Genomic DNA, 22,450 nt, shown 5'->3' with positions numbered 1-22,450 from the left:
TATCTGCGGCCTAACCAATGCTCTATAAAGTTGTAACAAGACTTACTTTCTCCTGTATTCTACACCCTGGCTAATGAAGGCAAGCATTTTCTGCTGTGTTCATCACTCCATCTGCTGACACCTTCAGGCATTTGTATTTTTGTACACTGAGGCTCGTTTGTTCCTCAGTACTCCCTAGGGACCTACCATTCACTGTGTATATTGTTCCCTTACTAAACCTCCCAAAATGCTTTGCCAGTAACATATCGGGATTAAATTCTGTCTGTCTTTGATCAGCATTACCCTGGGAAATTTTCCACAATGTCTGGTAGTTGCCAGTTCTGGGACAGCCTGGCCAGGGATGCAGCAATATCTGGGGCACAAGCCTTCAAGATTATTGTTGGAATGCTGTCAAGACCCATCACATTTACAATGTCCAGTGCCTGCAGCTATTTATTGATACCACATTGAGTGATTTGAATTGGCCGAATTATAGTGTCTGTGGTCCTGGGACATTCAGGAGGAGGCTGAGATGGATCAACCAGTCAGCACTTCTGGCTGAAGGTGAATCCAAGTACTTCGCCGTTGTCTTTCGTATTAAGGTGTTAGACTCCCCCATTGTTTCTAGTGGAGATATTTGTGGAGTCACCACCCCCTGTTGTTTTAATTGTCCACCCCCATTCACAACCAAATGAGGCAGAACTGCAGGGCTTCAATCTGCATCATTGGTTGTGGGATTTCTTAGTTCTATTTATTGTCTGGTGCTTCTGCGGCTTGCCAGTTAATCTTGTGTTGCATCTCTTTAAATGATGCATTGTTTTTAGATATGACTGTTCTGGCATACCCTCCTGCGTTCTTCATTATTTTAGGTTGATTTCCCCAGTTTGATGGTAGTGGAATAGTGGGGGGTGTGATGGGCCGAGGGGTCACAGATTGTGATTGAATCAGTGTTTCTGAAGATGGAGCACAGCACTGCATGGATGCCCAGTCATTAAATTTGTTCAAAATTTCCCCTATTCAGCACAGAGGTGATGCTACCTAATGGGATAGAGGGTATCCTCAATGTGAAAACAGGACTTAGTCCCTGCAACGACTCTGTCATTCCTACCTATACTGTTATGGGACAAACACATTTGTGATTGGTAGATGTAGGGATTATAAAGATAAAAATACAAGACTGTTTAAATGGAGCTTAATTGCAGATAATGGTCACGACTTTGAAGGAAGACAGATGCATTTGGTAATGGCAAAAATGGACTGAAGTGGACTGAAGTAGTGAATATTTGCACACGCAATCAGTGTAATGTATATGTATTGTAGCATACTAATAGCATAAGACTAAATATTTTTTAAAATGAAGCCATCTTTCGACATTGATGGGTTTTTTTAAGAGGGAAGGTGTTATGGTATTATGGCTTTAGGTGTATTTTGTCCTTTTTATGAAGGTTGAGACAAAGGTGCTGAGCAATTCTGCTCTACAGCCAAGCAAGTAAATGGCTTATGAGACTTTTTTTAAAAATGTTGGAGCAATAGCAGCAGTCTGGATGAGTGGGGTCAAGCTCCCACAGAATCAGGATTTTTCATTTTAATTTTCAGTGGCGGCTGCTAGGGTCATGAAGCTGGACGTGGAAGCTCTTATTCCTCTCTGTCACAGCTGAGAGCTAGAGGTTTTCTTCCTGCTTCTAGAATTGCATTTGAGACAATCTGTTTTAATGAATTTGCTTTTGCCAAGGATGTATTTAAGACCATAAGACATAGGAGTGGAAGTAAGGCCATTCGGCCCATCGAGTCCACTCCGCCATTTAAATCATGGCTGATGGGCATTTCAACTCCACTTCCCTGCACTCTCCCCGTAGCCTTTGATTCCTTGTGAGATCAAGAGTTTGTTGTTCTCTGCCTTGAAGGCATCTCACGTCCCGGCCCCCACTGCACTCCGTGGCAATGAATTCCACAAGCCCACCACTCTCTGGCTGAAGAAATGAAGAAATTTATGGGATGTTACTACATTTGAACAGTTACTGTTTGTTTAGTAATTAAATAATCTATTATTCTGTTAAGTTTTCCAATAGAATTAAGTTATACTTCGTTAACTATAGCGTATCAGTAAAATGTGTTTTGTTTCAAGACTAGTAGTTTGACCAATCAAATTACATCCAGAACTCAACACTTGGCGCTTGCCTTTTAAAATAAGAAAAAGTTAGGATCTAGGATATCTTTGTCATACTTTAAGGGGATTTGGTCTGGCCCATAACAAAGGAAATATGGGGCAACTTTTTTTAAACACAGTGGTTCATGTGTGGAATGAACTGTTAGAGGAAGTGATGGATGCAGGTAGACTTGCGTTTAAAAGACACTTGGGTAAGTACATGAATAGGATAGGTTTGGAGGGGTGTGGGACAAACACAGGCAGGCGGGACTAGTTTAGTTTGGGAATGTGGTCAGCATGGACTAGTTGGACCAAAGGATAGGTTTCCATGCTGTATGACTCTGAGATCAGCCAGGTGGACCTCAAAATGAGTTTCTGATCGAACTAGATTATCAGCCCCAATCAGGTAGCCCTGGCTAACCGATAGAACAGTACTGTCAGACATCCTACTCACTCTGAAAGGAACTGGATCAGTATCAAGGACTCTCCACAGGTAAATAAAGAGTGACTTGGTGACAGGATACTGTCTCTGTCGAGTTAGTTCAGTGGTATTGAGAGAAAAACATGCTCTTGAAGAAATCTGCCCCTTCTTCGGAGTTGTGGTAAGCATTTCTGGCATCGTGCCATTATTTGGAAAGCTTGACTCATTCGGCCCTGCCATTGAAGACTGGGCCCAATATGTGGAAAAATGTGTTATTTTTTTCTGGGCAAATGACTTTGGGGCAGATAAAAAGCAACGAGTAATTCTCCTGACAGCATGTGGATCTGTGGGTTTTTTTTTCAGTCATTAGCCTAACTAGGCACCAGACACTAAAATCTTTGAAGAGTTGATACAACTACTTCAGTAATATTATGACCCCAAGCAGCCTGTAATCCTCAGGTGCCTGCTGTTTTATTTGGCAGTTCAAGAACCAAGGAATCCATATCGGGATTTTTGACTTGTTTACGATGACTGGCATATGACTTAGGGTTAAACCAAAGTGAGCTGCTGAGACCCCATTTGGAATGAGGAATTAATGATGTAATCATGCAAAAGTGCCTATTAGCTTGAAGCCTAACTGGACTTTACACAGGCACTAGAACTTTTTTTACATCGGAAAATGTAAGTGGAGCATACGAGTATCCTGATGGAATTGGACATTTTCACCAGTCTGATTGAGCTTGGGGAACACCACTTGAGTGCAGGCAATTGCATAGCTTCACTCAGGAAATATCCTCAAAGAGGGGCTGTAGGTCAGCCCCAGCCAAATCAAGCCTTGGTCAGACAGTAACAATTTTCTTCTTGGTCAAGGCCGTCAAGCCATTGTTGCTGCCAGTATGCAGCCCCATGCCAGTTAGAGTCCTACTAGACCTAATTCGACAAAGAGAACTCCATGGCTCATGTCCAGGACAGTGCAGACTCTGGAAGATCCACTTATATCTTGTTTGGAAGTGAAGTCGCTCAGCAACACCTAAATCAGAACCAATCAAAATAAATGTCTCATTAAATGGTCACCTGATGCTAATGGAGGCTCTTACCAGCACAGCTGTTTCAGTGATTGTAGATCCAGTCTTTAACAAAATTTACCCTGGACTCCAAACCTAATCTTTGCGCTAGACTGAGAACCTGCACCAGGGAACCTCTTACAGACTAAAGCACAACTTCAGTTCCAGTCTCTTATGAGCTGGTTCAGTTACCATTGATTGTAGTAAAAGGCTCTGATCCAAGCCTGATGTGGTGCATTTGATTGAGAAAGATTCACGTAGATTGTTTTAACATTTTTCAGTTCAGAAATGGCTGCCTTAGTGAAGTTTAGATTAGATTCCCTACAGTGTGGAAACAGGCCCTTCGGCCCAGCAAGTCCACACCGCCCCTTGGAGCATCCCACCCAGACCCATCCCCCATAATCCACACACCCCAAACACTATGGGCAATTTAGCATGGCCGATCCACCTAGACTGCATATCTTTGGACTGTGGGAGGAAACCGGAGCACCTGGAGGAATCCCACGCAGACACTGGGAGAATGTGCAAACTCCACGCAGACAGTCACCCGAGGCTGGAATCGAACCCGGGTCCCTGGTGCTGTGAGGCTGCAGTGCTAACCACTGAGCCGCCGTGCCGAAGTACCTAATTAAGCATCCGGAAGTTTTTCAGAAAGGTCTAGGAGCTATCAAAGGAGCCAAGGCCACCTTGCGTGTTGACCGGGAAGCAATTCCACAATTCTGCAAGGCCCACCAAGTGCCATTTGCCTTGCGGGCAGATGTATAGGCAGAAATCAAAAGGCTGGAAAACAAAGGAACCATCAGTCAGTTCAGTCTGTGGAATGGGCAACATTGGTCATACCAATCTGTGAAGCCCATTGAGTCAGCTTGCCTTTTGTGGGGATTTTAAACAAGCAATAAACTGCTTTCCACAGCTCCTTAAATACTCAGTCCCTCACATAGAGGATTTAAATGCCAAGCAGGCAGGGGGGTTGTCTTTCATGAAGTTGGACATGTTCCATGCATACTTGCAATTACAGTTGGATGAGGATTCCCAGAAGTATGCTACAATTAATAACCATAAAGGTTTATACCAAAATGCGATTGTCATTTGGAGTATCGTCAGCCTGTGTAACTTTTTAACAGACATAAGAACTAGGAGCAGGAATAGGCCATCTGGCCCCTCAAGCCTGCTCCGCCATTTAATAAGATCATGGCTGATCTTTTTGAGACTCAGTTCCACTTACCCGCCCACACACCATAACCCTCAAATTTCTTTACTGTTCAAAAATTTATCTAGCCTTGCCTTGAACACATTCAGTGAGGCAGTGAATTCAGTGAACTGCTTCACCGGGCAGGGAATTCCACAGATTCACAACCCTTTAGGTGAAGAAGTTCCTCTCGACTTCAGTCCTACATCTGCTTCGCTTCATTTTGAGGCAATGCCCCCTAGTCGTAGTTTGACCTGCTAGTGGAAACAACCTTGCCTCCGCCTTATCTATTCACTTCATAATCTTAGATGTTTCTGTAAGATCTCATCTCATTCTTCTGAATTCCAATGAGTATAATCCCAGCCTACTCAGTCTCTCCTCATAATCCAACCCTTTCAACTCTGGAATCATCCGAGTGAATCTCCTGCACCCTCTCCAAAGCTAGTATATCCCTTCTCAAGTAAGGAGACCAAAACTGCACACAGTACTCCAGGTGTGGCCTCATCAAGACCCTATACAGCTGCAGCATAGCCTCCCTGCTTTTAAACTCCAGCCCTCTAACAATGACAGACAAAATTCCATTTGCCTTTTTAATTACCTGCATGACGGACAATGGAGAACATTTACAATGTTACCCCAGGGCATCATTTATCTAGACAATGTGCTAATAACAAGGAAGTTCAATAAGAACCACGTGGAGAATTTGCATATATTCCTTTAATGTTGCTCCCAGGCAGGTGTATGCCGTAGAAGGGAAAAATGTGTTCCAAGCACTTCACATGACCTATTGGAGCTGCAGAGTCCACAAGACCAGGTTACACCTGTTGGGAGATACAGTCAGGGTGATCAAAGGTACCCCAGATCCCAGTTCTGTGCTGGAGCTTAGGTCTTCCCTTAAGCTAGTGAATTATTACAGAAAGTTCATACGTGACATGGTCTCCATCCTAGCACCTTTGAATCAGCTCTTTAAGCGTCAGCCTTGGAAACGGTCATGTAGCTACTCCATAGCTTTCAGGGAAGTGAAGAAACAGCTATCATCCTCTGAGGTGTTGGCACACTATAATCCCAAGCAAGATCTGGCATTGACATACAAATCCTCCCTGTGCAGCATTGTGGTAGTAATAGCTCATTGGTGGCCTAATGGAAAGGAAAGCCCAATAGGACATGCATCCAGGACTTTGGCTAATTCAGAGCATAAATGCAGCTAGATAGAGAAGGAAGGCTTGGCATTCATGTTCGGAATCAGGAAGTTCCACCAATGCCTTTTCAGACGTAAATTTTTAATAAAACGGACCACACACCTCTGCTAGCTCTGCTTAAAGTGGACTAGGCATGCTGACCATAGCTTCAGGCCAAATTCAGCAGTGGGTTCTCAAAACTAAGTGCATATAATTGCAAGTCAGAACACTGTCCGGGAGGCCAAGTAGCAAACGCTGATGCATAGGGCTGCCTCTTGCTGGCAGACGCGGCACCAATGGTGGTGTTAGTTGAAGAGTCCATAATGGTTTTAAATTTTCTGGGCAAACTTCTCGTGACAGGTGACAATATCAGGTTTTGGAAGCGTAAAGATCCAGTCCTGACCAGGCTGAAACAGGTGGTGACACTGGGGAAACCAAAGGACTGACACAATCAGAATTGAAACCTTTTTGGACCCAGAGAGTCCAGATCATAGGAGAAGATGGGGATATTATTATGGAGAGCAAGAGTGATTGACCAGAGCAAAGATCGCTGCCAGATACTGGCTGAACTCTTCCAGAATCATCCAGGAATTTCGTAAATGAAAATGTTGATGAGAAGTTATGTTTGGTGGCCAGGACCTAGACCCTTTGGTGGGTCAGTGCTCAGAGTGTCAACAGATCAAAAATTAACACCACCAGTTCCCCCACATTCTTGGGAGTGGCCGGATGAATCCTGGACTCAGTTACACGTCGACTATGCAGGTCCTTTCATGAGCTCAGTGTTCTTAGTCATTGTGGACACCCATTCAAAGTGGCTGGATACACAGAGTTTGTTCAATAAATACAGGGATGATAGAAAAAATTGTGCATATCTTTTGCAATAAACAGACTCCCAGAATTGTTAGTCATGGATACTGTGCTATCATGTATTAGCAGGGAGTTTGAACATCTCCTAAAGTCAAATGGCATTCAACAATGGACAGCTCCATACCAACCATCATTCAATGGTCTTGCAAAAAGGGCAGAGCAAACTTTGAAGGCATACTTAAAGAAACAGCCTGCAGCTTCACTAGCTATCAAACCATCCTTGTTCCTATTTGATTATAGGACCACCCCTCATTCAACTACAGAGATAACTCAGAAAACTCAGACCACGTTAAATGTGATCGTACTGGGGAGGTGAAACGATATCAAGATCACCAATGCCAGACACAAGACTCCACCAGGCCAGAGAGATAGAGTTTACTTCAGAGAAGAGTTTGGCAAAGGTAAGAAGCATGGTTGACACGAGGTCAGATCCTGAGGTGTACAAAGTTCAGGTAGGTGTGACTGTCCTGAACAAGCATGGGGACCGTATGAAAGCTGCAAACTCATGAACGGTGCAGAGCAAAATGTACCGGCTCCTTGACAGCCTTTCCAACTGTCCCTGAACCATGTGTTCTTCCTTTCCATCAAGCGTTGAAGATATCTCTGAATAAGAGATGGACACCAGCAGATGTCACCGCTTCAATGCCTTTGCCATCTGAAAAAGAAAGTAAATTTCTTCAGAGATAATCCAGGTGCAACAGGTGAACTACTGTTACAAGTCACCTGTGTCAGAGGAACCTGACCCAGTGCTAAACCCCTCCCTCCTGCTGACCCCCAGGAGGAATGACAAAAATGAATCAGCATATGTCCTCAGACTATGAGGGGGACGGATGTAGTGATTATAACAAGGGCAGCCAGGCGGACTTTGTAGAATATGAGTACCCTGACTGGGGCTGTTAATATAGTCCAATCAGTGATCCCTGGCTGACATAGCAGAACAGGATTGTCAGACATCCTGTTCACTCTGAGACCTGGCTCTGAGGCACCTGGATCATGCCAAGGACTGTCCAACTTTAAATAAAGGGTGACTAGGTGACGGGTTACATCCTCTGAGTTACTTCAGTCGATTTGTCAGGATGGGTTAAGTAAGAATTTCCCTCTGTTTCTCTTTTATCATATACTTTTATGCTGACATCCTAAGAGGTGGAATTCAAGGCAAAAAACAAGGTCAAGAACTGCAGGCTTGCATTTGTTTAGAACTCTGATTATTGCATATTCATACTAAATACAAATCTTCATAGTCATCTGAAATAGTCATGTCTCTAATCTTTCTGAATAATTGTTGTGAGCCTGTTACCTGCATGTCCTTCTCTCTCTGTTGACTTAACTCTGTCCTCAGTTAGTATGTATGCCCAGTGTGGAGCAGCTCTGTGACATCATTACAAAGTTGTTCCAGGGCCCTAAATATTGCAACAGGTTTCCTCACCACCTGCCACAGACCCAATGCAGTTAGGATTGTAAAGAAGATTTTAAGAGATTTCTATTCTGCACTGGGCAATTACTAGGCTCCAGTCAGAACAAAGAACATACAAACTTGTTGTTGATAAAATCCAAAAGCTGTGTTCTCTGCGTTAAAGCTCAATCAAATCCCAACTAGCCCATTAGCACTGCCTGAAGCCCGACCATGTCACATGATTCACCTCTTAAAGAGACACTGACCCCACGTGACGTACACCAACTATAATAACAGATTTGAGTTCAAAATAGAGATGTCTTACTGCAGTTATACAGGGCTGTGTCGAGACCACACGTGGAGTATTGTTTGCAGTTTTGGTTTCCCTTCCTAAGAAAGGATGTTCCTGCCATAGAGCAAGTGCAGCAAAGGCACACTAGGCTGACACTGGGGATGGCAGGATTGGCATGTGAGGAGAGATTAGTTTGACTGAGTCTGTACTGTCTGGAGTTTAGAAGAATAAGAGAGGATCTGATTGGAATGTACAAAATTCTGACAGGGCCAAACACTGATACCCATGGCATTCAGGTAGGAATTGACCCATTTATGTTTGGCAGGTAATCTTACTGTATTGCTGTTGACTAATTACGGTGTAAAAACAAAGGAATTGCAAATGCTGTAAATCGGAAACATAAACAGAAATTGCTGGAAAAGGGTCACTAGACCTGAAACATTAACTTTGATTTCTCTTCAGAGACGCTGCCAGACCTGCTGAACTTTTCCAGCAATTTTTGTTTTTGTGACTGTTTTACAGTGGATTGAAGTACAAAATATTATGTATTATTCTCACAACCGCATTGTCAGGGTCTTCAAGAAATGTTCACCTTTCTGTTTGCATCTGCTAACGGGCTATATTTTGCTGACACATCTTTCACGGCCAGTTCACGGTCACTTCCAGATTTTGAAATCTGAACAGTTCAAGAAATATCCACAGTCAAATGGGGAAACTGGGTGTCATATACGGATGGACAGCACGATTTAGTAATGTTTATACAGACTTGTTAAATTACCAATCTATCCCAATCCACCTGACTACACCTGGAATATTGTGTGTGCATTTTTTGTCATCTTATATGAGGAAGGTGGTTCTTGCTGTACAGAGAGTCCAGCAAAGATTTACCAGAATGATTCCTGGGATGGCTGACACATGAGAGATTGAGCCAGTTAGGATTGTATTCATTGGAGTTTAGAAGAATGAATGCATCTCATAGAAACAATGGCACCTTTGTACAGGTGACACAATTTTCACTTTTTATTTTGAATTCAAGTGACAATAAAGGATATTCTATTAAATTCTAACAAGATGAGACTGGTTTGATGCAGGAAGGATATTCCTGATGAACCTTTTAAGATTGAGATGAGGAGAAATTTCTTCATCCAGAGAATGGTGACCCTATGGAATTCACTGTCACGGAAGGTGATTGAGGCCAAACATTGTATTTTCAAGAACGAGGAAGACAAAGCTATTGTGACTAAAGGGATCAAGGGGTATGGAGGGAGGAAAGGAGTAGGGTATTGAGTTTTGATAAAATATGATCATAGTGAATAGTGAAGCAGGTGAATGGCCTACTCCTGCTGCTGTCTTCTGTTTTAGTCCATTGAAGTGTATTTCAGTCAGACATGCTAATTGGTAGAAAAATGAAGGTACAACTCCCTGGTTTATCAAAGGGCCAGACTGATTTCACATTTGAATCCATAAGTCTATAAAAATGTTTCTAACAAGGAGCTGTCTCACCAATAACAACAGAATCACAGAGCACAGAAGCAGACCCTTCAGTCCAACCAGTAGATGCCAACCATGTTCCCAAACTAAACTAGTCCCATCTGCTTGCACTTGGCCCACACCCCTCTAAACACTTCTTATTCATGTACTTTATCCAAGTATCTTTTAAATGTTGTAACCGTACCCGCATCCACCACTCTCTGTGGAACTTCATTCCACACACGAACAACTTTCTAACAATAAAAATTTGCCCCTGCTGTCTTTTTTAAATCTTTCGCCTCTCACATTAAAAACATGCCCCTTAGTACTTGGGGAAATGACACCTGCCATTCACGTCATCTAAATCCCTCATGATTTTATAAACCTCTATAAGGTCACTCCTCAACATCCTCTTCTGAACCATCTCCACCTTAATAATATTCTTCCTGTAACAGGGTGAACAGAACCAGGCACAGTACTCCAGAAGAGGCTTCGCCAGTACCCTGTACAACCTCACTGTGACGTCCCACTCCTATATTCAGAGGCTTGAGCAAGGAAGAGAGCCATGCTAAATGCTTTCTGAACAACCCTATCTATATGTGATGCAAACTTCAAAGAATTATGTACCTGAACCTCTAGGTTTCCCCATTCTCCAACACCATCCAAGGCTCTACTTTTAATTATATAAATCTTGCCTTTCTTATACCAGATGCAATACCTTGCATTTATCCAAAGTAAAGTTGAATTTGGGAAATCAAGAACGAAGTGGGAGAAAGGGTTGTGCCAAATGTATTGCTTTTTTACCACTGCGTCATTGATTAACTGAGGGGAGGCGGGGGGCAGTTTGCAGGGAGATGTTGTGTTAGATGACAGATACAAAAGAATCAATTGAGATAAGCTGAAGTTCTGCCCACTCGTGTAGCACTTCTAGGCATTTGTAATTAGAATGTCTTCTCATGTTGTCATCAGTATAATGTAACTTGTGAACAGTTACTTAGATGTGGTAAACCCCATCTGTGCAACATTCCCAGACCAGATCACCAAAGTTATCTTACGGTTTGGCTAGGGCTCAGTAATATGGATTTTTAAGAGAATAAATCTACCAGATTCCATACCTTTGAGCAAACAACCAACTTTACAATGCAATATTAGAACAGTAAAAATCTATAATATGTGTATAACTTATTTTTAACAGAAGTAGCATGTGGTAGATGTAGATAATAGACCATGATTAATCATCCTATAGTGTGCACGTAACAAATGATCAAGAAAGATCTCTCATTTCTCAGCAATCGCCATGTCCCTTCCCCCACTTTACTGACATAATGAGTCATCAAATCTCATTAAATTTCACAAGAAATTACAACTCTTCACATTTTCCTATCTGGTTTTCAAGCTCCCCAGCAAGAACCACTCCAACATGTATTGCTTCATTGACTGCTGTCATTCTGGTCCATCAAGTCCCTGCCATGGGCTTACATTTCCCCTGGATTCTGAAACTGCACTCCGTCATTCTATCTTCACTGACAGCTAGCCTAGCCAAACCAAACCAGTTCTGTCCTTTTTTCCCCTCCCCTGGCTTCCATCTTTTCAGCTGCACCAGCCAAATATTGCACAAATGGGATTTTTAACCCTAACCTTTTTCTTGTCTGCAGTGAAGTATTAGTGCTGAACAGCTTCTTCTAAGCCCCTCTGGCTTTCCCCAAAACAACAATCCTCCCACTTTCTAAGTCCTGACTCCAGCATTTAAATGCTTACTAATTGGTAAGACTTTACCCTGAGTCCAAACAGCACAAAGCCATCTATCTGCTCTTGACTCCTCACGGAGTCCCATATGTGTAGTTCAGCTGATTTTGCAACTTTCCCCTGCTGCCTTTTGCTGACTAATTGACTGCAGTGTTTGTTGAACTGTCCTGCATGACCTATACGAACATTACAATAAGCCCCTCCTCTGTTGCTAGTCAGAAACATGTATTGCCACATAGACATTCTCAGAACTGAGTGTGCTCTGAATGTCACAATAACAGGCTCCTGAGCACAATGAATCCTTACAAAAAGGAAGATTCGCCTCACTTGGGATGTGCCTTTTCTGCTGTAAATTATTTGTGGTACATTGCCTACACCTTATCATTACTACTATAACAGCTGTTTTTGAAAAAAACAAAAAAAATGTATTTAAGATTTCTCTCCACCTTAAGGATAACAATCTTTGCTTTTATAGTCTTTTTACCTAATTGAAGTCATTCATCCCTGTTGCCATTCTATAAAAGCCCATCTGTACTCTTGCTAAAGCAAGACAGTGTATTTCCCAAAATAATAATCTTTTGCTGGAGGAATGAACTGATTCGTGTATTCCCTTTAGCCTTTATACCTTTTAGAACATAGAACAGTACAGCACAGAACAGGCCCTTCAGCCCACGATGTTGTGCTGACTATTGATCCTCATGTATGCGCCCTCAAATTTCTGTGACCATGTGCATGTCCAGCAGTCTCTTAAATGATCCCAATGACCTTGCTTCCACAACTGCTGCAGGCAGCGCATTCCATGCTCTCACAACTCTCTGTGTAAAGAACCCGCCTCTGACATCCCCTCTATACTTTCCTCCAACCAGCTTAAAACAATGACCCCTCGTGTTAGCCATTTCTGCCCTTGGAAATAGTCTCTGGCTATCAACTGTATCTATGCCTCTCATTATCTTGTATACCTCAATTAGGTCCCCCCTCCTCCTCCTTTTCTCCAATGAAAAAAAGTCCGAGCTCAGTCAACCTCTCTTCATAAGATAAGCCCCCCAGTCCAGGCAGCATCCTGGTAGACCTCCTCTGAACCCTCTCCAAAGCATCCACATCTTTCCTATAATAGGGCGCCCAGAACTGGACGCAGTATTCCAAGTGCGGTCTAACCAAAGTTTTATAGAGCTGCAACAAGATCTCATGACTCTTAAACTCAACCCCCCTGTTAATGAAAGCCAAAACACCATATGCTTTCTTAACAACCCTGTCCACTTGGGTGGCTATTTTAAGGGATCTATGTATCTGCACACCAAGATCCCTCTGTTCCTCCACACTGCCAAGAATCCTATCCTTTACCCTGTACTCAGCTCTCAAATTCGACCTTCCAAAATGCATCACCTCGCATTTATCCAGGTTGAACTCCATCTGCCACCTCGCAGCCCATCTCTGCATCCTGTCAATGTCCCGCTTCAGCCTACAACAGCCCTCTACACTGTCAACGACACCTCCAACCTTTGTGTCGTCTGCAAACTTGCTGACCCATCCTTCAATCCCCTCATCCAAGTCATTAATAAAAATTACAAACAGTAGAGGCCCAAGGACAGAGCCCTGTGGAACACCACTCACCACTGACTTCCAGGCAGAATATTTTCCTTCTACTACCACTCGCTGTCTTCTGTTGGCCAGCCAATTCTGTATCCAGACAGCTAAGTTCCCCTGTATCCCATTCCTCCTGACCTTCTGAATGAGCCTACCATGGGGAACCTTATCAAATGCCTTGCTGAAGTCCACGTACACCACATCCACAGCTCGACCCTCATCAACTTTTCTAATCACATCCTCAAAGAACTCGATAAGGTTTGTGAGGCATGACCTGCCCCTCACAAAGCCATGTTGACTGCATTTGATCAAGCCATGCTCTTCCAGATGGTCATAAATCCTAATTTTGTTGGAAAGAATAAGTGAATAATGGTTTAGTTTCTACGATTTTCTTGAATGTGAGTTTAATTTGAAGTATGTGTCTGTGCTTTAAAGTTTAAAATGTTTTTTCTAGGCTGTGTGGGCTTTGGGAAATATTGCAGGTGATAGCGCAGTATGCAGGGATTTTGTCCTCCACTGTGCAATTCTTCCACCATTGTTACAGTAAGTGAATTTTCAGAGATTTTTCATAATTATATTAACATGTATGTCAAGAGGTACAAGAGTTGCATGCCGAAGTAGGAAGTAATCCAAAACTGTACAGACTAATTAAGGTAGAGAGATCATAACTATTTGTTTAGGTGATGGTGTCAAAACTGGACAGTAAAAAGAAGATTTTACAGATACAAAAGTGTTGAGGGGTGGGGTTTCACGTCTAGCGCAATATGAACCCGAGGTCATGGGTGAGACCATCTTCATGGGTATAGAACTTGGCTATCAGTTTCTGCTGGGTTATTCTGCATTGTTGTGTATCACAAAGGCTGCCAGTTCTGATGTACCACAGCAAAAAACCGCAATGACTTCCTCAGAAGACAGACACAGGATACGATCGATGGAGTACCCTTCATTGTCCAGTGCTTCCCCAGATTGGTGGGACTATGCCATGTTCTTCGCAGCCTTCAGGATGTCATTGATGATTAGCATCTCACCAAGAACATCCCCACACTTCCACTTCTCGCCTTCAAACAACTGTCAAACCTTAAACAGACCATCATTCGCAGAAAACTGGCAACAGTCTTCATGACAACATCGACCACAACACCTCACAACCCAGCTATGGCAACGTCTGCAAGACATATCAAATCATTGACGTGGATACCACCATCACACATGAGAAAGCACCCACCACATACACAGATTTTCATGTGACACAGCCGATACTCAAGTGACATGGCCACTGTTGTCTATCTCATACCCTGCAGGCAAGGATGCCCTGGAGCTTGGTAAATTGGCGAGACCATGCAGACCCTACAATAACGGATGAAAAGACAACGCACAACAATCGCCAAACAGAAATGTTCCTTTCACCAGCACCCCCCCCCCCCCCCCCAAAAGTTAGGGAACACTTCAGCAGTCAAGGACACTCAGCCTCTGATTTTCGGGTAAGCATCCTTCAAGGCAGCCTTCAAGATACGTGTGGTAATGTTTTGGATAACTTGTTACTTTGGTTAGACCCTCCGCATGCAACTCTTATACCTATCATGTTATTTCAGCCATGTGGTTGTCCCCAGCATCACCTTTTTATTTTAATTTTTTTATAATTATCTCACTGCTTCATTTAATCGGATAATAAGTCATCACTTCACTTGTTATTCAGCTGTTGACACTGTACTCACACCATCTCACACCTCTGATCACCTGTAGAGACTTAGAGTCACACTCCACTCATACCATTTGCATGATCTTTTGATTTCTCTGCCCTTGATCTCTCTGCCTATAAATTCTGTGCCTGTGTGCTTCTCTCTCACTTCACCTAACAAAGGGGCTATGCTACGAAAGCTTGTGATTTCAAATAAAACTATTGGACTATAACCTGGTGTCATGTAACTTCTGACTTTGTCCACCCTGGCACCTCCACATCATGGTTCGATACAGACTGTTAACATACACTATTAATTGTCCCTTCCCTCTAATGCTGTTGTATGTTAAAATATTAACATTAATGGATAAAAAGCGGAGTCATAATTTTCCAAGTGTGTGCAGCATTGAGTTGGGAATGTTGTCTGAGCTAGAACTGTGTATGACTTTGTCTAGTGCACACTGTTTACTTGTAATCTGATTATAGGGTACAAGCATTCATCCAGTGTTTTGTTCTAGATTTGTGCTTTTCCTGCAGGTTACTGACAAAATCTAACAGACTCACAATGACACGAAATGCCGTATGGGCACTGTCTAACTTATGTAGAGGCAAAAACCCACCTCCTGATTTTGAGAAGGTAACTATCCTCTGTGACATTGTCTGTTACCTTTTGAGATAAGTATATATCACTGTGATCTTTAGCCTCAGTTAGTTGTAATGTTTCTGTTTTCTCAATAAATTAGGACTGTTTTTGTACAAAAATGCTGTGTTACGCAATGGGCAGGTTGAAATCAATGAGTTTAGATGTTTATCTTTAATTCACGCAACATATAAAATATAAACGTTGTTTTCTTATTTACAGGTATCCCCCTGTTTACCTGTGTTGTCCAGACTACTGTTCAGCAGTGACCCTGACTTGCTTGCTGATGCTTGTTGGGCATTATCTTACCTGTCAGATGGCCCCAATGAAAAAATTCAGGCTGTTATTGACTCTGGGGTTTGCAGGAGATTAGTGGAACTCTTAATGTAAGTATACTTATATGAGGTGAACATCTTTGTTTCTTACGTGGTCATGGATTTGACAGATATACTAAGAGGTCGATTTTCAACCCTTTATAAACATTTTTGAAAATTTGAGGAGTTTAGCTAGTGTTACAACCAGGTGAAGAGGGGTGATTTGGCTCCTATTTTTATTCCCTTTTTAGTTGCAGCAAATGTTTTTGTTTTGTTTTAATATATAGTTATCACACTTCAAGATTTAGTTAAAAATTTAGTTAATTAGATGAAAATGAGGAAGAAAGTTATCAAGATTTTCTTGAGTGAAAGAAAGGAATTTCATTATCTACTAACCTTGAGAAAAATAATAAAAATGTGACCCAAGTCTATACTGTTTGAAAATCCTTGGAGTCTTTTTGGTATTAACTTTCTTTACCTCAGAGTATAATTGTTTAATTATTGACTGGTATCCATAGCAGTGGTGTAGTTTGTTGATACCCTTGAGTTTCAGTGTATGGTTGTTTCCCAATTTGTTTGTCTTTTCAACAAGTATACAATCTTCTGAGATGATAAGTGACAGGGAAGAGAATATTTCAGTCCTTGCTGTTACCAATTCATGTTACTTTTCTATTTTTTTTTAATTCGTTCAAGAGATTTAGACATTGCTGGTTGGGCTAGCCTTTATTGTCCATCCCTAGCACCCTGCAGAAGGTGGTGAGCTGCCATCTTGAACCGCTGCTGCAGGTCAATTTGGTGTAGATACACACACAATGCTGTCAGGGAGGGAGTTCCAGAATTTTGATCCAGTGATACTGAAGGAACACTGATATGTTTCCAGGTCAGGGTGGTGAGTAGCTTGGCAAGCAACTCGAAAGTGGAGGTATTCCCATGTATGTGATGCTAGTGACTTTCTAGATAGAAATAGTCATGTTCTTTGAAGGTATTATGCAAGGACAGTGAATTTCTGCAGTGCTTGTGGTTAGTACACTATGTTCCTACTGAGTGTTGATAGTGTAGGAAATGCATGTTTTGAGATGTAGTGCCAGTCAAACAGTCTGCTTTATCCTTGATGGTATCAAGCTTAAGCGTCATGAAGCTGCACTCCTCCACACAGCACTCAAGTTTTACTGCTGAAAATCAGCTGTTGAAATATAGTTCACCGTGTATTCCGGAACCTGGCTACATTGTTCCGAGATGGCAAACTGGCAAATGTGTCTAAGGTTTTAGAGTAGATTTGTTGCTCAGATTGTGTATGTTGTGGTTGGTTGGCTGGCTCACCGAAGTGGTTTGTTGTTCCACAGACATTTCATTACCCTGCTGGGTAAGGTCATCAATGTAGCTGCTGATGAAGCACCGTTGTGTTTTCCCGCCTGTTATTTAAACCTTGGTGTCCATTGAGCTCGATTACCTCCCTTCCGGTTTCCCTTGCTATGGAGTGTATGTGGGGTCAAGCTCTACCTGTTTTCTTTCTTTGAAGAAAGCCATCAGCAAACACATAGAGCTTGACCTCATATACACTCCATGGCTGAGGGAAACCGGAAGTGAGGTAATGCAGCTCAACGGACACCAGAGTTCAAATAACAGGCAGGAAGACACAACAGCACTTCATCGGAGGTTGCATTGATGATCTTACCCAGCAGAGTAATGAAACATCTGTGGAACAACAAACTAGCTCAGCAAGCAAGTCAACCAACCACAACATTGCGGATTTGCCTTTCATTCTCCTACTATGTGAAATAACCATACACTTGGATATTAAACCAAGTAATACAGATGTGAGTTTATTGATGCCTGATTCAGTTGCCTTATTTCTAATGTTTTTTGATGAAATGCTAATTTTAATGCAATGCTAATTTTAATGCAGACAGTTTTGTTAATTTCACGTTGGTCTCCTGTACTTGCCTTCATTTTGTTATTAGGTAATCATAGTTATTTTAGGGCATACTTGCCCTTTTTATAAAAGAAGCTTCAGATATAGGCCTCTAGTCCCGAAATGTCAGCTTTCCTGCTCCTAAGACGCTGCTTGGCCTGCTGTGTTCATCCAGCTCCACAACTCGTTATCTCGGATTCTCCAGCATCTACAGTTTCTACTATCTCTATTCCTAACGTTGATCTGTGAAGGTATATTTTGTGTTTTGCTGTATTTACTCTATTGGAATGTTGTCCTCCATATGGGCAGTCGAGATGGTGGTTTGTTTTATTACTGCCAATTTTGATGAGCTATAGATTAAGGATTGTTTCTGATGAAGCACCTTTCTTCTCCTCAATGTTTTCCTTAATGAACAGAACCTGGCAATTTTTCCACCACCTGAATTGAGTTGTGGCTTGCTATGGTTCACACTGTTGAAACACCAAACTGCTGTGTTGAGCTCCTACTACTTCAGACATTTTTAAAAGAAACATTCCATGGCAGATTCCTGAGCAAAGCACGTTAAAATTGTCCTTTATGGTTTAACTGTTAAAGGTGATATGTTGAATGTATAATTGCTGACCAGGTGTTTTTGTCAATTTCTTCATAGGCATAATGATTATAAAGTTGCATCACCAGCATTAAGAGCTGTTGGTAACATAGTAACAGGTGATGATGTCCAGACACAAGTAAGTGCAGCAATGACTTGCGCATCTGGAGTCAATAGTAAATCGGTTATTTTGATGTTGCCTTCAGTTAAAATTAATTTAATTTAATTAATTTAGTTCAAATTAATTAATATAACTGAAACTCTGAGAGAGCAACAGATGTTTTAATGAATTTGTTCTGCTCAAGCTTTAGATTGCAGAACCTTTCTCCCCTTTAATGTTGGCATTATTTTAAACTTTATTAAAGCGAAGTAATTTACTGCAGCTTCACTGAACTTGATTGCAAGATATTGTTTAAAGTCTTAATTTTTGGCTTATCCAGGTCATATTAAATTGTTCAGCCTTGCCATGTCTTCTACATTTATTAAGTAGTCCTAAAGAATCCATAAGGAAGGAGGCCTGTTGGACTATTTCAAACATTACAGCTGGAAATAGAGCACAGATTCAGGTATAGCAAACGTAGTTTCCACTTGAAATCTCAATATATAATTAAAGATTGTCTTCAACATCTGTTGAAGCAGTTAATTTAAATTCTCTAAATTGCTTGAAACTACCTTGCAGTGTTTGCCAAGATCACAAACTTTCAACTCAAATTTATTGTTAGTGAATTTTAAATTGTAATGAGGTGGGTGCAGTTTGTTTTTATTTAAGTAATCAGATGTTTCCAAAATCCTATCACAAAATTTTCTAGATTGGAACATTTCTCAGGAAAATGCTAATAAAGAACACGTAGTTTCCCCAGAAGCTGAAAAGGCTTCATATGTGTGATACTGCGGAGTTGCTAAGTAGAGACATTCAGAAGAAGGCATTGCATTTAAACCGATGTCCTTCTGAATTTTTGTTTCTATTATGTTACAGTATTCTAGCTAAAATTACTATTTGTCTTTTCAAGAGATGGTTTTGTTGATCTAGGGACTTTAACAAAATGTCCTTTTCAAAATCACCAGATAGTAATGTGATAGTGTCAGCTATAGATCAGTTGGTAAACCTTCATCTACACTTTGCCATTTTGTAGGTTCACATCCCACTCCAGCACTATGAGCACAAAAATCAAAGCTGATGTTAGTGTTCAGTGCTGAGGAAGTGCTGCAATACCAGAAGTGTCATCTTTTTGATGAGGGTTTCCTCTGGAGGATCAGGTTTCCTCCCACAATCCAAAGATGTGTAGGCTAGGTGAAGCCATGGGAAATGCAGGGTTACAGCGATAAGGCACAGGGTGGGACTGGGTATAATGCTCTTTGGAGGATTGGTGTGGATTTGATGGGCCGAACAGCCTGACTCTGCACCACTGGGATTCAGTGATTCTCTTCTATCTTCCCTGGCCAATATTTCAGTCTTGCGTCTGCTGCAATGCTGCAGCGAGACTCGGCGCATTTTCTGCTTGGGGCCCCTGCAGCCTCCAAGATTCAAAATTGTATTCAATAACTTTAGAACCTGGACACCAATACCTGTGTCCTTTACCCACTTCCACACTCCAGGCCATCATGACACAGCTTACCTTCAACAAAGCCAACCAATTTTCACCAATGTTCCCCATTATCAGTTTTTCCTTCTCCCTGGCATATTATCATCCATCTCTTTGTCTGCCTAACTGTTATTTTGTCCATCTCCACTTATCCACCGACTCCTTCCCCCCCCCCCCCCACAGCAATCCCCATCTTCAGCATATATATTACCTTTTCCTAGCTACTCTCAGTTCAGAAGAAGAGTCACTGAACTGAGTTAATAAAGTGTGAAGCTGGGTGAACACAGCAGGCCAAGCAGCATCTCAGGAGCACAAAAGCTGACGTTTCGGGCCTAGACCCTTCATCCAAAGGGTCTAGGCCCGAAACGTCAGCTTTTGTGCTCCTGAGATGCCGCTTGGCCTGCTGTGTTCATCCAGCTTCACACTTTATTATCTTGGATTCTCCAGCATCTGCAGTTTCCGTTATCACTGAACTGAGTGTTAATTTTATTTTCCCTTCACAGATGCTGCCAGACCTGCTGAGTTTCCTCAGCAGTTTCTGTTTTACTTCTGATTTCCAGCATCCACAGTTTTTAGTTTTATTTTAGGGTGCGTTTCCAACATCCTGGCCAATTATGTACCTTTCATTCGCAGATGTGGCCATCACGGGCAAGGGCAACATTTATTGCCCATCCATAACTGCTGTTGAGAAGGTTGTGGTGAGTTGCCTTCTGAATCACTGCTGTCTATTTGCTGTAGGGAGACTTCGAATTTTCTCTGGCTTCATTTCTTCTGTCCTTTCTGGCAGTAGATACAACAAAATGCTTGCTAGACCATTTCAGAGGACAGTTAAGAGTCATCATAATCATAGAATCTCTACAGCGTGGAAGCAGACCATTCAGCCCATTGAGCCCACACCAACCCTCCAAAGAGCAATCCACCCAGACCCACCCTGTCCTTGTAACCTGCATTTCCCATGGAAAATGAATTTAGCCTGCACATCCTTGGACACGAAGGGCAATTTAGCATGACCAATCTACCTAGCCTGCATATCTTTGGAATGTGGAAGGAAATCCAAGCAAACACAGGGAGGATGTGAAAACTCCATATAAACAGTCGCCGGAGGGTGGAATCGAACCCAGGTCGCTGGTGTTGTGAGACAGTAGTGCTAACCACTGAGCTACCATGCATCCCACATTGCTGTGGGTCTGGAGTCACATGTTGGCCGGACTAGGTAATGATAGACGTTCCCTTCCCTAAAGGTTAATTGAACTACATTGGTTTATATGACATGTAACAATGGTTTCAGGTAATTGTTTGACTTTTAATTCCAGAATTTTATTTTGTACCTCTCCCAGTGTCAGCAAGAGCAGATTATCTGGTCAGTTGCTGTTTCTGAGATCTTGCTAAGAGTAAATTGGTGTCATATTTCTGACCTTGGAACAGTGTCTACCCTTCAATATCATGTCCACTGCTGTAAAGTATTTTGGGATGTCCTGTGATTGTGAAAGGTGCTATGTCTTTTTGTTCACTTATTTGAAACATTTTGTTTTCAAGGCTGTAATAGATGCAAACATCTTTCCAGTGCTGATTGACCTTCTGCAGAAAGCAGAATTTCGGACAAGAAAAGAGGCAGCGTGGGGCATCACAAATGCAACTTCTGGAGGAACACCAGAACAGATTAAGTGAGTGACATAAACACTTCATTTGTGTACCTTTCGTTCATTGTTTCTGATCAAAATTTTTTTAGATTGTGAAATGTTTTTCATTTTTGCCAACTCCTTTGCAAACTTCCATTTTGCAATTCTTAATATTAATTTTCCATTCAAGGGATCTGAGCTTTCTCCCTTTTGCAATATTATGAACATACAAAATAAGAGCAGAAGTAAATCATTCACCAATGAATAAATCATGACTGATCTGTTTGTGTTTTGAATTCCCCATTCCAGTTGATAACTCTTGATTTTATCTGCCCAGCAATCTATCCATCCGTGTCTTAAAGGTATTCCATGATCCAGGTTGTACCACATTCAGACGCAGAGAGTTTTAAAGCTGCAAGTCCTTGTGAGAAGAGATTTCTAATCACCTCTGACCTGAAAGGGAAATCCCTAATTTTAAATCTATGTCCCCTAGTCCTGGACTGACCCACAAGAGGACATGTATTTTCCACATCCATCATGTCAAGGTTATTCAGGCATTATACAGCTCAATCAAGTTACCCCTCACTCTTCTATACTCCAGTGGAATCAAGTCCAACATGTCCAAATTATCCTCATAAGACACCCCACACATTCCAGGTCAATCTAGTAAACTTCTGCATCATCTTCAATGCATTTGCAGGCTTCCTTAAAAAAAATACCAAAACTGCACACATTACTCAAGACAGATCTCACTAATGTATAGGTGAAGTATAGATTTTGTAATAA

General features: G+C 41.9%; 1 protein-coding gene across 1 annotated transcript in view; it reads left to right on the top strand.

Annotated features, from left to right (window-relative positions):
- The window catches only part of LOC125464944 (importin subunit alpha-7), a 122,401-nt gene that overhangs the window by 83,233 nt on the left and 16,718 nt on the right, over nucleotides 1–22,450 (top strand). Inside the window, exons 7-12 of the mRNA XM_059654427.1 lie at nucleotides 13,784–13,872; nucleotides 15,545–15,644; nucleotides 15,870–16,033; nucleotides 18,523–18,601; nucleotides 18,903–19,028; nucleotides 21,582–21,709. Coding sequence (XP_059510410.1) covers nucleotides 13,784–13,872; nucleotides 15,545–15,644; nucleotides 15,870–16,033; nucleotides 18,523–18,601; nucleotides 18,903–19,028; nucleotides 21,582–21,709 — 686 coding nt within the window. The remainder of the gene's footprint in view (nucleotides 1–13,783; nucleotides 13,873–15,544; nucleotides 15,645–15,869; nucleotides 16,034–18,522; nucleotides 18,602–18,902; nucleotides 19,029–21,581; nucleotides 21,710–22,450) is intronic.

Source organism: Stegostoma tigrinum, chromosome 24 (genome assembly GCF_030684315.1).
Source record: "Stegostoma tigrinum isolate sSteTig4 chromosome 24, sSteTig4.hap1, whole genome shotgun sequence".
NCBI lineage: Eukaryota > Metazoa > Chordata > Chondrichthyes > Orectolobiformes > Stegostomatidae > Stegostoma > Stegostoma tigrinum.
This window is presented reverse-complemented; position numbering and strand designations above follow the sequence as displayed.